At 45.2% G+C, this 15,260-nt stretch overlaps 1 protein-coding gene across 1 annotated transcript; it reads right to left on the bottom strand.

Moving 5' to 3' along the window:
- Positions 1–10,978: 10,978 nt before the first annotated feature.
- Positions 10,979–15,054, bottom strand: LOC147622321 (pentatricopeptide repeat-containing protein At2g39620-like). Its single transcript, XM_086823421.1, has 2 exons — positions 14,630–15,054; positions 10,979–14,544 (listed from the first exon to the last, which is right to left on the bottom strand). Exons 1-2 carry the CDS (start codon positions 14,714–14,716, stop codon positions 11,788–11,790), a joined length of 2,844 nt encoding a protein of 947 aa, XP_086679547.1. The 5' UTR covers positions 14,717–15,054; the 3' UTR covers positions 10,979–11,787.
- Positions 15,055–15,260: the final 206 nt, after the last annotated feature.

Raw genomic sequence — 15,260 nt, 5'->3', positions numbered from 1 at the left:
CCACCCCCTCTCGCACACTCGCCAGCCCCCCCCTCTCCCTCTCGTCTCTCGCAGCCACGCCCACCCCCTCTCGCAGACTCGCCGCCCCCTCTCGCGACCCCCCCTCTCCCTCTCGTCTCTCGTAGCGACCCCCCCTCTCGTCTCCACGCCATCGCCAGACCCCCTTGCTTCTCGCGGACTCGCCAGCCCCCCCTCTCCCTCTCGCAGCCACGTCATCGCCAGACCCCATTTGAAATTTGAATTTCAAATTTTCCCCTCTCGCCATCACCAGCGCCCCGCCCCCCATTTGAAATTTGAATTTCAAATTTCCCCCTCCCTCTCGTCTCCCATGCCAGCCCCCCTCCCTTGCAGATCGCCATGCCAGCCCCCCTCTCGCAAACCGCCCCCCTTCCTCTCGCCATCACCAGCGCCCCACCCCCCATTTGAAATTTGAATTTCAAATTTTTCCCCTCTCCATTTGTTCCACCAAATTCAAATTTGAATTTCAAATTTTCCCCTGCTCGGCGCTCGTGCCCCAATTTCGCCCCTCTCCATTTGAAATTTGAATTTCAAATTTTCACCAAATTCAAATTTGGATTTCAAATTCCCCCCCGCTCGGCGCCCGCGTAATCATCTGTGTTTTCTGTCTCTGAAGTACTCGTTCAGCCCTGCGTTGGTTTCGACCTCTGTTTTCTACAAAACCATCACGCCCACACGCCATCGGAGACTACAAGCATCCGTCACGTCTGTGCGACATCGAAGACTTTCGTGTGTCTATCTATGTTTTGTGTGTTCCTTTATCTAATTGAATACTTTAAAGTAAGTCCTTCTTTAATTGATTGTCTATATCAATATAAATGCTTACTTGATTGCATGCTAAGTGTGTCATTTGTCAATCGTTGCTCGTCGTAGATTGTTTGCACTCCATGCTAGTGCACCTCGACCTTAAGGCTCGAACTTCAGATTGAGCCTTCGTTCTCCATGCTAGTGTACCCTGGCCTTAAGGCTCGACCTAGATTGAGTCTTTGTTCTCCATGTTAGTGCACTCCGGTCTTAAGGCTCGATTTGAGCCTTTGCTCTCCATGCTAGTGCACCTCGACGTTAAGGCTCGAACTTGAGTTGAGCCTTTGCTCCTTTGCTCTCCATGCTAGTGCACCCCGGCCTTAAGGCTCGAACTTCAGATTGAGCCTTCGTTCTCCATGCTTGTGTACCCGGCCTTAAGGCTCGAACTTGAGTTTGAGCCTTTCCTCTCCATGCTAGTGCACCCCGGCCTTAAGGCTCGAACTTGAGTTTGAGCCTTTCCTCTCCATGCTAGTGCACCTCGGTCTTAAGGCTCGAAATTGAGTTTGAGCCTTTGCTCTCCATGCTAGTGCACCCCAGTCTTAAGGCTCGAACTTCAGATTGAGCCTTCGTTCTCCATGCTAGTGTATCCCGGCCTTAAAGCTCGACCTAGATTGAGTCTTTGTTCTCCATGTTAGTGCTCCCCGGTCTTAAGGCTCGAACTTGAGTTTGAGCCTTTGCTCTCCATGCTAGTGCACCCCGACGTTAAGGCTCGAACTTGAGTTTGAGCCTTTGCTCCTTTGCTCTCCATGCTAGTGCACCCTGGCCTTAAGGCTCGAACTTCAGATTGAGCCTTCGTTCTCCATGCTTGTGTACCCCGGCCTTAAGGCTCGAACTTGAGTTTGAGCCTTTACTCTCCATGCTAGTGCACCTCGGCCTTAAGGCTCGAACTTGAGTTTGAGCCTTTTCTCTCCATGCTAGTGCACCCCGGTCTTAAGGCTCGAAATTGAGTTTGAGCCTTTGCTCTCCATGCTAGTGCACCCCAGTCTTAAGGCTCGAACTTCAGATTGAGCCTTCGTTCTCCATGCTAGTGTACCCCGGCCTTAAGGCTCGACCTAGATTGAGTCTTTGTTCTCCATGTTAGTGCACCCCGGCCTTAAGGCTCGAACTTGAGTTTGAGCCTTTTCTCTCCATGCTAGTGCACCCCGGCCTTAAGGCTCGAACTTTAGATTGAGCCTTCGTTCTCCATGCTAGTGTACCCCGGCCTTAAGGCTCGACCTAGATTGAGTCTTTGTTCTCCATGTTAGTGCACCCTGGCCTTAAGGCTCGAACTTGAGTTTGAGCCTTTGCTCTCCATGCTAGTGCACCCCGGCGTTAAGGCTCGAACTTGAGTTTGAGCCTTTGCTCCTTTGCTCTCCATGCTAGTGCACCCGGGCCTTAAGGCTTGAACTTCAGATTGAGCCTTCGTTCTCCATGCTAGTGCACCCCGGCCTTAAGGCTTGAACTTGAGTTTGAGCCTTTGCTCTCCATGCTAGTGCACCCCGACCTTAAGGCTCGAACTTGAGTTTGAGCCTTTGCTCTCCATGCTAGTGCATCTTGGTCTTAAGGCTTGAAATTGAGTTTGAGCCTTTGCTCTCCATGCTAGTGCACCCCAGTCTTAAGGCTCGAACTTCAGATTGAGCCTTCGTTCTTCATGCTAGTGTACCCCGGCCTTAAGGCTCGACCTAGATTGAGTCTTTGTTCTCCATGTTAGTGTACCCCGGCCTTAAGGCTCGAACTTGAGTTTGAGCCTTTGCTCTCCATGCTAGTGCACCCCGGCCTTAAGGCTCGAACTTCAGATTGAGCCTTCGTTCTCCATGCTAGTGTACCTCGGCCTTAAGGGGCTCGACCTAGATTGAGTCTTTGTTCTCCATGTTAGTGCACCCTGGCCTTAAGGCTCGAACTTGAGTTTGAGCCTTTGCTCTCCATGTTAGTGCACCTCGGCCTTAAGGCTCGAACTTGAGTTTGAGCCTTTGCTCTCTATGCTAGTGCACCCCGGCGTTAAGGCTCGAACTTGAGTTTGTGCCTTTGCTTCTTTGCTCTCCATGCTAGTGCACCCCAGTCTTAAGGCTTGAACTTCAGATTGAGCCTTCGTTCTCCATGCTAGTGTACCCCGGCCTTAAGGCTCGACCTAGATTGAGTCTTTGTTCTCCATGTTAGTGCACCCCGGCCTTAAGGCTCGAACTTGAGTTTGAGTCTTTGCTCTCCATGCTAGTGCACCCTGGCCTTAAGGCTCGAACTTCAGTTTGAGCCTTTGCTCCTTTGCTCTCCATGCTAGTGTAGCCCGGCCTTAACGCTCGAACTTCAGATTGAGCCTTCGTTCTCCATGCTAGTCCACCCCGGCCTTAAGGCTCAAACTTGAGTTTGAGCCTTTGCTCTCCATGCTAGTGCACCCCGGCCTTAAGGCTCGAACTTCAGATTGAGCCTTCGTTCTCCATGCTAATGTACCCCGTCCTTAAGGCTCGACCTAGATTGAGTCTTTGTTCTCCATGTTAGTGCACCCCGGCCTTAAGGCTCGAACTTGAGTTTGAGCCTTTGCTCTCCATGCTAGTGCACCCCGGCCTTAAGACTCGAACTTGAGTTTGAGCCTTTGCTCCTTTGCTCTCCATGCTAGTGCACCCCGGCCTTAATGCTCGAACTTCAGATTGAGCCTTCGTTCTCCATGCTAGTGCACCCCGGCCTTAAGGCTCGATCTTGAGTTTGAGCCTTAGCTCTCCATGCTAGTGCACCCCGGCCTTAAGGCTCGAACTTGAGTTTGAGCCTTTGCTCTCCATACTAGTGCACCCCGATCTTAAGGCTCGAAATTGAGTTTGAGCCTTTGCTGTCCATGCTAGTGCACCCCGGCCTTAAGGCTCAAACTTCAGATTGAGCCTTCGTTCTCCATGCTAGTGTACCCCAACCTTAAGGCTCGAACTTGAGTTGGAGCCTTTGCTCTCGATGCTAGTGTACACCAGCCTTAAGGCTCGAACTTCACATTGAATCTCCCCTACATGGAACTTATGTGTTAAGGCTCATCAAGCTCTCAACCAAAGAAAGGTAGAAAAGTGCATTGATAGTGCTTATGAATGTACAAGAAATGGTGATCATTGAAAGGAGCTTATCAACTACTAATATTAACATAGGTCTTGTTCAAAGTGTGGATTTGTTGGAATAATTATTAGTCTTTTGATTAATACATTGGCTTTTTTTGATTCACTTTTAACATTTTTCTATTAAAGTAAATATTTCTATTCTACTTATCCTTTATTTCATGCCAACGTCTGGTACAAATGATGATGCACACTTACTATTAAGAAATTACTCCATATCCTAGTGTAGCAGTGAGGCTCAAACTTAAGAGGCTCAAAATTAAGTTTGAGCCTAATACAAATGATGATGCACACTTACTATTAAGAAATTACACTTACTCCATATCCTAGTGTAGTGGTGAGGCTCAAAATTAAGTTTGAGCCGTACCTCCACTTATGTCCAACCTCCTTGGGGATGTCTTCTAACACAAGGCACAATCTCAAGTTGAGCAATCTTTACTTTGCCCTTGTAAGTGAGGCTCAAACTCAAGTTTGATCCTTATGTGAAAGTCTTGGCATGTAATATGGTTCCTAATTCATTATGGTACATCACTCAATGTTGAGTAATCTAAGTTTGGATACAAAGTATATGTGTAGATATAAAAATGACTAGTATTATCCTTGGTGTATTATTTAAATCCTAAAAGTAATAGCATTTTATTTTAATCTTACAGATATATACAAAGAAGGGAAAGATGAAGATAACATTGCTCAACTAGAACATCATCATGAAAGCCCTACTAGAGAAATCAACTCTCATGATTCAAATGCAATAATGAAGACAACATGGTGGAGGTAGATCACATCGATGATTCAGCTTTGCAAACATCTTCAAGGTTAATGAAGAGCTTCAAGAGACTTTTGCAACCAATATTTGGTCCGCCATGCTACACAAGAATGTTTGTAATACTCTTCAACAGTATGCACATAAGAAATATCATTTCTTTATGGTGTGGGGACAAGAAGAATGTTATATCCATAATCTTCGAAAAGTGTATAGGCCAGATAAGCCTACTGTTGAGGCTATGTTTAAACCTTTACTCAAGGTTTGGAATCAGTGCCAAGATATTTGCAATAAGAAGAATACATTGCTTATTGATGATAGCCCTTTCAAGGGATGTGTTAATCCAAAAGACAACTATCTCTTCCCTGAAAGTTAATCAAGAGCCTGGGAAAAAAGAGAAGTAGAATCCATAAGCAAGGATCTAGCAATGTTGGCATCCAAAGCTAGAGTACCATTACTATCCAAAGACCAGCTAAGCTTGTTAAAAGTGTGTTACAAAAGAAGGATTTTGAGTGATCAACACGCTATTGCTTATGCTACTCGCTTGGGATATGATTGTGGTCATCTCATAAGTGGAGTTGCAGCAAAAGCATACATATCAAGGCTACAAAAGGCTTACTTGAGCTTATGGGTAGGATAATGTCTGGTTTCATTAAACATTGAGTGACTATATAATAAGATTCCAACCTAACTCATACTAGTTGTTGCTGCAGGTCGAAGGAAACCATTTCTGAGGTCTAAACATGCAGTTTGAAGTATGGGTCTGCACAAATATCGACTTGTTAGGTGCAGAATGTTTGGAGCCATTTTGTACTAAAAGCCCATAAGATAGACTTAGGCTTTGGCCAAAACAATGTGCCTAGATGGGTTTAATTTTTGGATTGTACGAGCCAAATCTTTACACTATTGTATCAAGCAATCAAATGCCTCCAAACTTACTATCATTTGATTATCTCTTTTGTCAATATTTGCAATTCGATTGCAATGAAGATTGCAATGAGGATGTGTTTGTTTTTTATTGAAGATATTGCCTTGTCAAGGTGTAAGGCTATGAATATTATAATTTAATTTGGATAGACTCAATTATCTCAACAGTGAAAATCTTTTATACATCATATTCAATAAATTTGATGAGATTTAGCATTGACAATATACTCGCTCTTTTATTTTTTTGATACATTTTGTTTTCAACAGGATATGTTGAAGCATATAGCTTTGATTTCAAGTGTACAGTTGAGGTGGCACCAATCATTGGTGACTCGTGTACCTAGAAGCAAAAGAGTTCCACCACCCCCAGATACAATAAGGAAACAAAGAAGAGTATTGATACTTGAACTCAATGGTGCTTTACTTAAGATGTAAACTTGAATGTAACAATCTCATTGAAATTTGATTGCTTCTGGTGTTTTTAAACACCACACTCTTTGGAGATCCCTCAATTCTAAGGTTCCTTTTCCAAGTGTTCTTTGGCATTATTATCCCATGTTTTTACTTCAATGTCCCTCAAATTTGAGCATATATATCATAATTTATAATCTTGATATAGTATCTAAGATGGATTTTTATCTGTGGATCAATCGTAAACTTAGCACATTGTACTGTCATTGAGATTTACTTTTTGTTTTGTTGTTTCGAACACCACACCCTTTAGAGATCTCTCACTACTAAGGTTCTTTTTAAGTGATATTTAGAATTCTTTTGGCAAATTAAATAAAGCCCACGTTTTTACTTCAATGTCTCAAAGTGGAGATAGTATTTAACAGGTGTTGTATAATCTCAATTAAGTTTAGTGTCATGTTTCCCTTGTCCTTCCAATATTGTTGCATTGACGTATGTATCTATACAACTACAAACAAATACGCCAAATAGTTGTATCAAGATATAATCTAATGGCACAAAGAGTGCACCAGCAAATAGATGTTAGCTCAAACTAAACAAAAATACCGAGTTTCCAACCAATCCTATAAGAAATGGGACTTGAATAATTCCCAAAAATACTGAGTTTCCAACCAATCCTATAAGAAATGGGACTCGAATAATTCCCAAAATTCCTAAATTTGTCTTCATATGTGATAGTTGTGTATGGTGGCGGCATATTCCTCAAAGCGTCCCCCCACTGGGCACTTTCTCTTGAGGGTAGGGTGGTGTTGAACCTCCAGGGAAGGAGTCTGAGGTGTCGACCATGGGGGAGAGAGGGTGGGAGCACATGAAGACTTGAGAGAAAAATGGCAAAAGTTTGGTTACACTGAGAGTTGAAAATGAGGAAATTAGGGAGTGGGACCCATATATATACTTTTCCAGAAAGACACGGCCGTGGCAACTTGAATGGTACAAACGTGGCATTCCCAATGAATGGGCGTGGCATCTTCACAACAAACGGGCATGGCAACTGGGTTTGAATTTGGTATAGGTGTGGCAATTGTTAGAATGGGCATACCAAATTGTGCTGAGGATGAAACGAGAGTGGAACTTCATTTGGGGGAATGGTATGGTCGTGGTGATTTGAGAAAGATTTGGTGTAGCCGTGGTAATTTCAAAATGATCGTGGCAGTTGGGTTTGATGATGGAACGACTGTGACACTTCATTTATGGGTTGGTACGACCGTGGGGCAAGCTGATCAAAAGTTGGAATGGCTGCGGTAGTTTAAATGAATGTTGGTGTGATCATTGTATATTCAGAATGGCCATGGGAAAGGCTATATGGCGAGCACCTCATCGTGGGTTTTGTTTTGACTGCGTGCCCAATTCACCAAAGTTAGGAGTCAGTTCCATTTGGGTGATGGCAAGGTGGGGACATCCGATTCCTGGGGGGATGCAGAGGCTGACAAGGGAGTACATGAAACTTGAGAGGTTGACAGTGGCTTTGGAGTACTCCAAGGCAGCCTTGGAATAACGGGTGGAGGAGTTGCTGACATTGAGGGTATATCATTGGTAAGGGCTATCAGGCAGAATGGGGACTAGAGTGTCATTGTGAAGCTTCTACTTCCCTTTTTCTTGGGCAGTCTTTGTGGTGGAGGCCACCTTGGGTTTCCATATAAAGGTGGGTGACTACGGAGTGACATGAAGTGGGAGTTGGGGTGATTTGGGGATCCAAATGTTGTGATTTCCCTCATATAAATGTTGGGCTCGTAGTAGTAGAGTTTGGAGATCCACCTAGAGGTTAGTTTTGGGCCTGGATGAGGGTGTGATTGAGGATAGGTGGGCTGTGGAGAGCGTTTGGGCCGGCATTTTTCCTTGGTCTTGTGGTGGTTGGAAAATAGGTTTCCTGTAAGGGGGACGAGGAGCTTGGGGTGCCGGTGTATGAGGGTGAGAGTTGGACCGGCCCATGTGTCACGTTTGCTATGCCGGCGAGCATACGCAGTATCGTGGGTTGTGGGCTTCCTCATCCACAATGTAGATGTGCCCGCATAATAGCCCTGTGCTGTTAGGAGCTTCTTAGGCACCCAATAGGGAGATGGCATGCCTTGTGTGTGTGTGTGTGTGTGTGTGTGTGTGTGTGTGTGTGTGTGTGTGTGTGTGTTAGTTTAGTTAGAAGTGTTAGTATGGTTAGTTTTCTATGGTGGGTCAACAACTTGTGTGATTGTTAAGATGTGGGAGTGAGCTGCTACCGCGTGTGGTGGTTGGGAGGTTGTCATAGGCAATGATGTTTTTCTCTTCTTAAGTGGAATGGATTTGTGGGAATTTGAAGATGGAATAATGATGGGGAGTGGAGGGGTGACTTCTTGGCATGTGGGAGCAGCAGGTACGGGCTCTTCATCCATCATGAGGACAATAACTTGGCCGGGGCCAGCTCTATAAGGTTGTTGTCTATGCATTCCAATCAATGTTGCACCTTTTGTGTCCCATCCAATCCCTTCCAAGGAGTATTTCTTCATGCATAGTTCTTACAGGAATCACATAGAACTTCCCTTCCAAGGGAAGTTCCCTTCCAAGGGATTATTTCCAATGTGAAACAATAGTGTGACTGTGCCTAAGCAGTGAACATGCTGAGATGCCACTATTGTGACTGTGGTAGGGGTATCTTTCAGTGAAGGTTTCCCAAGGAAACACCATGTTTTGTGAGACATAAAATTGTAATCAGTGCCTGTATCGACGAGAGCTAATTTTTGGACAAAGCTTGTCATCAGGGTGGTCATTCCTAACCACAACCAAGTAGGCTTCACCTCTCATTTTTCCTCTTCAAGGTTGACCACTTGGGCCATGTTGACCATGATTTGTTTCTGCCAAATTGCTTGCCTAAAGCTTTGGCCTCTTGTTGGGCGGCCTGTTTCATATCCTCATGGTCCTTTTTGCATTGTTTCTTGTCTTATGTCTCGAGCCCGTGGCATTGGGGCGGCTAAGTACACTAGGTAAATTTAGTCTCCCTCCATAATATAGTGGCTTAGAATTTGAGAGGGTGAGCTTGTTGGCTCAAGGGTTTTGTAGTTAGGAACTTCTCGAATTTCTCCCTCGTCCCCTTCTTCGAAGATTTCCGTCAGGGTTGACTGACGAACCGATGTGATTCGTGGCAATGGGGGTTGAGGTGGGAGAATCGTTAGGGCATTTCAAGTACCTGAGAATTCATCTTTAGGCCACTTCTTGGCATGGTGGAGGTGCATTATGGAGAGCAGGTGCTGGCAAAGCTAGGGGTTTACAAGTAAGGCCTAAGGCAAAGCACGAGCTTGAGGAGCCCTTTGCTGATATAAATTTGTAACTTCGTGATTGCCCCATCTTTGGCAATATGTGCAATAGAGGTTGGGACGGTGTCGTAGATGTGGACACTCTATGCTGGTATCTCGGCTCTCTAATGTTGGGTCATCTGCTACATTAATGCAGCAACCAACTACTCAACTTGCTGTCTAGATATGGACTCTTTGCTCTTTCTGTTAGATTTCATGCCTGAGTGGTCGTGAAAGAGGCTTTTGATGTACCCTCATGAAGTTCTCGGGAACGTGCTCCCTTGAAGTTATCCTCAAAGTCCATAGCACTCCTACAACATTTCTCGAAGGAGATATGAGCCAAGGCAAACAATGAATTGTGCAAGGGTATGTCATCCAAACCTTCCAAGAATCTCCCTATTAGTCTTTCATCAGAGAACCTGTCTCTGGTACTACACGGGAATGGAGATACCTGACTCTATTGATTTAGTCTCGGATGGTTTCACCTCCCTTTGTCTAACATTGTACAATTGCTCCATCAGACTCCATCTGGTACCTTTGCGAGAATATCCTACCTTGAAGGCCTCTTTCAAGGCTTCAAAGTTGGCCTTGTCCTCAGCTTTCAAGGACCTAAACCATTGGCCTGCTTTACCGTCTAGGGTGAGACCAAAGGCACTCACCTTAACTTAATCTTCTACGCGGCCAAAGGCTTCAAAAATTTGGCTGAACATCTCCAAATGTGGGATGGGGTCTCCAGTCCCATCAAATTTAGTGATCAGCTTTGAGATTTTCGCAGGTTTGTTCCACTCTAATCTGGGTCCTCGTATTGTTTACACTCGAGCTAGGGACATGATGTCCGCAACCGCCCCCTCCTTATTTCCATGACTAATCTTACCATTTCTAGTGTTAACCCTACCATGGCTAGAGCGAGTGTTGGTTGAGGAATGATTGGAGGAGGAGCGGGGCTAGGAGGATAATAAACCATTGGAGGCCCTTGTCTTATGGGTGGGTTAGATTGTGCCCCTTGTGGTCCCATATGGTACTGAGGGTATGCTCCTCATGGTGGGTACTGTTGATATACGGGTGGACTGGGCTGATGTGATGGGCTTGGGTAGACCCTTTCTCTCTGGTATGACGTTTATGGTCCTTGAGAAAATGGACCTAGCCCTAAGTTTTGTACAGGTCTATGGGCCTTGTTTGTATCAACCACTCCTGATGAGACATGCATGGCTCTCCAGACTAGTGGTTCGGTCTGGGTCTGATGGCTTTCACTCTGCCCTATTTCCATGATGTATATGGTGATTCTCCTTGTACATGGGACATTAACATGTGCTATGCTCATTGCATAGAGGATGACATAGAGAGAGTTGCACCTATGGAGGGTGTGTCGGATTATTATCATTGTACTACCACCTATCATGAGGATGGGAATGATTATGATGATGCATGTATGCTTGATAGTGAAGCATGTGATGATAGTTTTGACGATGGAGATTCCCACTATGATGACGTTTACTCTACGCTTGATGGTGGAGATTTTCCGTATGCACAGTGATCATGTGTATTTGGATGATCACACCTATGCCCATATAGATGTCAGCTATGAGGGGTATTTTTGGACCTTAAGGATGCCGCCATGAGGTGATGATTCATGCAGTTGAGACATTCATTTTTGGATGTGCGTGGTGCCATTTGGAATGTAATCCCCAGTGAGATAGCTATATTTATGTTTTCTTTCTATTTTATTTTCCATTACATGCTCCCATCACAAAGGCCTGGCATTCCCTCCACCATCAGATAAGTTCTAGCTGAGGGTGGTATCGTCATTAGCTGATCACGGCATATCTCATTCTATACAGGATCATCTGCTGATTACATGTACATACACTAGTGTTAGATGTTTTCTTTTTACTTTTTCTATAAGTTTTCCATGGCTTAGTATATCCTTGGTACCGTTGTATCACTTTTGGTCTCATAGACCCTTGGGGTCTTTCGTAAATAATGTCACTCCCGAAGTGGAGCAAAGCCAACTCCTGAGCCACACCAAGAAGCACATAAGACTCCGCTAATATTCAACCAAGATTCAAGCTCCCCAGATTGGCTACTGCAGTTGCACTACCGTCACCACCAGTCTGCACCAAAACACCTTCCTCAAAAGTGCAAGCGCTTTTTGCATCTTTGACAAGAATGATTCCCTGTCCTATTTTGGATATAATTGCTGTAGCCAAATGGCTGTCATTACAAACCCAGAGATTTTGAACATTCCAGCATACATGATACCCAACTTCTCACAATGCCTAGATAACAGATCTTTCTTTAAATCAACAAAAATGTCATGTGACACCCAATGCACACTTGAGATATGCCCTTCCTATCTTCTAGCTTTGCATCAAAACTACTTCTTTTGGGATGTGTGTTACCCCTTCCAAAGGAATGAATGCACAATTTTGGCCGTGTCCTCAATCCACCAACAATCTCCTCGTCTTTTCCATGTTTGATATTACACTCTCATTACCTCAACCTTGTTAGCTTCCTTCTGCAAGTCACCACCTGCATAGATGTGAGACATTAAGACATAGGCTACAGAATCCTTTTCATCCAACTGCAATGCATGTTCAAAGGCATGTTTTCCAAACTCCACATTTCCCCAATTTCTACAAGCACCCAGCACAGTATGCCAAACCACAAGATCAGGACAACACGGCATCTTCTTGATCATGGCTACCACCTTGTCTAACTGGCCTGCCCGGCAAAGGACATCAACCATGCAAGCCTGGTGCTCAAGGGTTGGAGTGATGCCATAGTCTTTGCTCATTGCCTCAAAGTATGACTGGCCCTTATTAAATAGACCTGTACGACTGCATGCACTGAGAACAACAACAAAGGTGACCAGATTTGGCTTTATACCATCTCCTAGCATTCTGTCAAACATATGGAAAACATTATCGCTTTCTCCAAGCTGTGCATATCCTGCCATTAATGCATTCCAGGGGACAACATTCCGCACTGGAAGTTTATCAAACACTTGCTGTGCTTTTGTAAGGGAGCCACATTTAGCATACATATCAACCAAGGAGCTGCCAACAAAAAGATCTCTTTCCAGCAACCCCTGTCTTTCAATCCCAGCATGTATTTCTCCACCCTTGCCTGTGGCTCCTCTGCTGCCACAAGCTTTCAAGCTGCAAACAAACGTGACAGCGTCTGGGGAGACACCCTCAAGTTGCATCTGTTCAAAACAATTGATGGCTTCCTCACCAAGCCCATGTTCAGCATATCCAGCAATTAATGCATTCCATGAGACTACGTCTCGAACTAGAAGCCTGTCAAACACTTCTTGTGCTTTTGCAAGGGAGCCACATTTGGCATACATATCGACCAAGGCATTGCCAACAACAGGGTTTCTTTTTAGCAACCCCTGTCTTTCAATCTCAGCATGTATTTCTTCACCCTTGTCTGCAGCTCCTATGCCACCACAAGCTTTCAAGCTGCAAACAAATGTGACAGCGTCCGGGGAGACACCCTCGTGTTGCATCTGTTCGAAACACTTGAGTGATTCCTCAGCACTCTCATGTTCAGCATATCCTTGGATTAATGCATTCCAAGAGACGACATTTCGAACTGGAAGCCCATCAAACACTTGCTGTGCTTTTGCAAGGGAGCCACATTTGGCATACATATCGACCAAGGTGTTGCCAACAGCAAGGTTTCTTTCCAGCAACCCCTGTCTTTCAATCTCAGCATGTATTTCTCCACTCTTTTCTGTGGCTCTTACGCTGCCACAAGCTTTCAAGCTACAAACAAACGTGGCAACATCTGGAGAGACACCCTCAAGTTGCATCTGTTCAAAACACTTGAGTGCTTCCTCACCTCGCCCATGTTCGGCATATCCTTCAATTAATGCATTCCATGAGACCACATTTCGAACTGGAAGCCTGTCAAACACTTGCTGTGCTATGGCAAGCAAGCCACATTTGGCATACATATCGACCAAGGTGTTGCCAACAACAAGGTCTCTTTCCAACAAACCCTGTCTTTCAATCTCAGCATGTATTTCTTGGCCCTTGTCTGTGGCTTTTATGCTACCACAAGCTTTCAAGCTGCAAATGAATGTAACAGCATCCGGGGAGACACCCTCGCGTTGCATCTGTTCGAAACACTTAAGTGCTTTCTCACCATGCCCATGTTCAGCATATCCTGCAATAAGTGCAGTCCAGGAGACTTCATCTCGGACGGGAAGCTTGTCAAACACTTGCTGTGCTAAGGCAAGCGCACCACATTTGGCATACATATCGACCAAGGCGTTGCCAACGACAAGATCTCTTTCCAGCAATCCCTGTCTTCCAATCTCAGCATGTATTTCACGGCCCTTGTCTGCGGCTCCTATCCTGCCACAAGCTTTCAAGCTGCAAACAAACGTGACTGCATCCGGAGAGACACCCTCAAGTTGCATCTGTTCAAAACACTTGAGTGCTTCCTCACCATACCCATGATCAGCATATCCTGCGATAAGTGTGGTCCATGAGACAACATTTCGAATTGGAAGCTTATCAAACACTTTGTGTGCTTTGACAAGAGAGCCACATTTGGCATACATATCAACCAAGGCGCTGCCAACAAAAAGGTCTCTTTCAAGCAACCCCATTCTGGCAACCTTAGCATGTATTTCGAGACCACTTTTCAGATCTTTGAGCTTCGCACAAGCCTTCAACAACGCCACAAAAGTATGCCCATTGGGATGTATCGAATCATCCTTTTGCATTTTCTGGTACATGATGAGAGCATGTTGTGGCTTCCCACATTTGATATAACCTGTGATGAGGGAGTTCCAAGTCCTCTCATTGCGACACTCCAACTGGTCAAATACTTGCTGGGCATCATGCATGCTTCCAACTTCCACTAATATCAGAACGAGGTAGTTCCCCAGTGATGTATGAGATTCCAGCCCACTTTTGTGCATGTAGGCGTGCAAGCGCAGTGCGTATGCTCTGTCTCTTTCCATCCTGCACTCCTGCAAGATGTGTGCAAAGTCCTCCATGGAAGGATGAGGCAGCAGCCCTTGTTCCAGTGAAGGCAATGCCTCCTCTAAGCTGAGCATCCTCCAACCACCGCCAGAAATGTACATCACTTCTTCTTCTCGTGATTTGCACATCCCCTCTTGCCACAGCCTGTCTTTAATCCAACTTGGATTGTACCAGCTCTCCATCCATAGCGACTCCTTGGTGAGTTTATGCTTGAAATCTGGGGCCCTAGGGTTTTTCTAAAGCATGCACACACAGGACAGAAGGGGGAGTAACTAATCAAGTAGCATGAGCACTTACTTGATAAGCAGGAAAGGGGCTTACTTTGCTCTTCCGGTTGTCGCACCACTGGGAGGGATCCCGCAAGTATTCCTTCCACAAGCGCGCGGTCCGTGCTCGTGATGTCTGCATCTCCGCTCCACTACTCGGACGTTGGACATACCCATGTAGGAGGGCAACACGCAAGGATTAGACGGGGGTTTGTTGATGATTTGCGGCCTTCCCTACCGTGCATGAATAAGCATGGCAGCGACTCAACAGTCTGCCCTTCACTTGACCGACCCTCTCTCTCTCTCTCTCTCTCTCTCTCTCTGTCTCTCGTTTACTGGTCCCCTCTGTTGCAAGCAATGGAGAAAGTACTGCAAGTGTTTCTCTCTCTTTTTGGACCACCAACTCATAGGTCATTTGAAACATTAATATAATTCTCATAACTCTCTCTCCCCCTCTTTCTCCCCGTCTCATAGGTCATTTGACCTTCTACAAAAATTAATATAATTCTCTCTCTCCTTTATAAAGGCCATGATCCACCCGAGTTCAAGTCTCACCATTAGTCGTATATGCCCTCGTGTTGCATTCTACCGACGTTAATACCTCTCTCTCTCTCTCTCTTCGATTTTGTTTGGTCTCATAGGTCTTTTGGCCTTTTAGACATTAACACAACTCTCTCTCTCTCTCT

This window comes from Cibotium barometz, chromosome 29, assembly GCF_041138505.1.
Source record: "Cibotium barometz isolate CiBa-2024 chromosome 29, ASM4113850v1, whole genome shotgun sequence".
Lineage (NCBI taxonomy): Eukaryota > Viridiplantae > Streptophyta > Polypodiopsida > Cyatheales > Cibotiaceae > Cibotium > Cibotium barometz.
The sequence above is the reverse complement of the archived record's forward strand: the minus strand, read 5'-3'. Positions and strand labels throughout refer to the sequence as shown.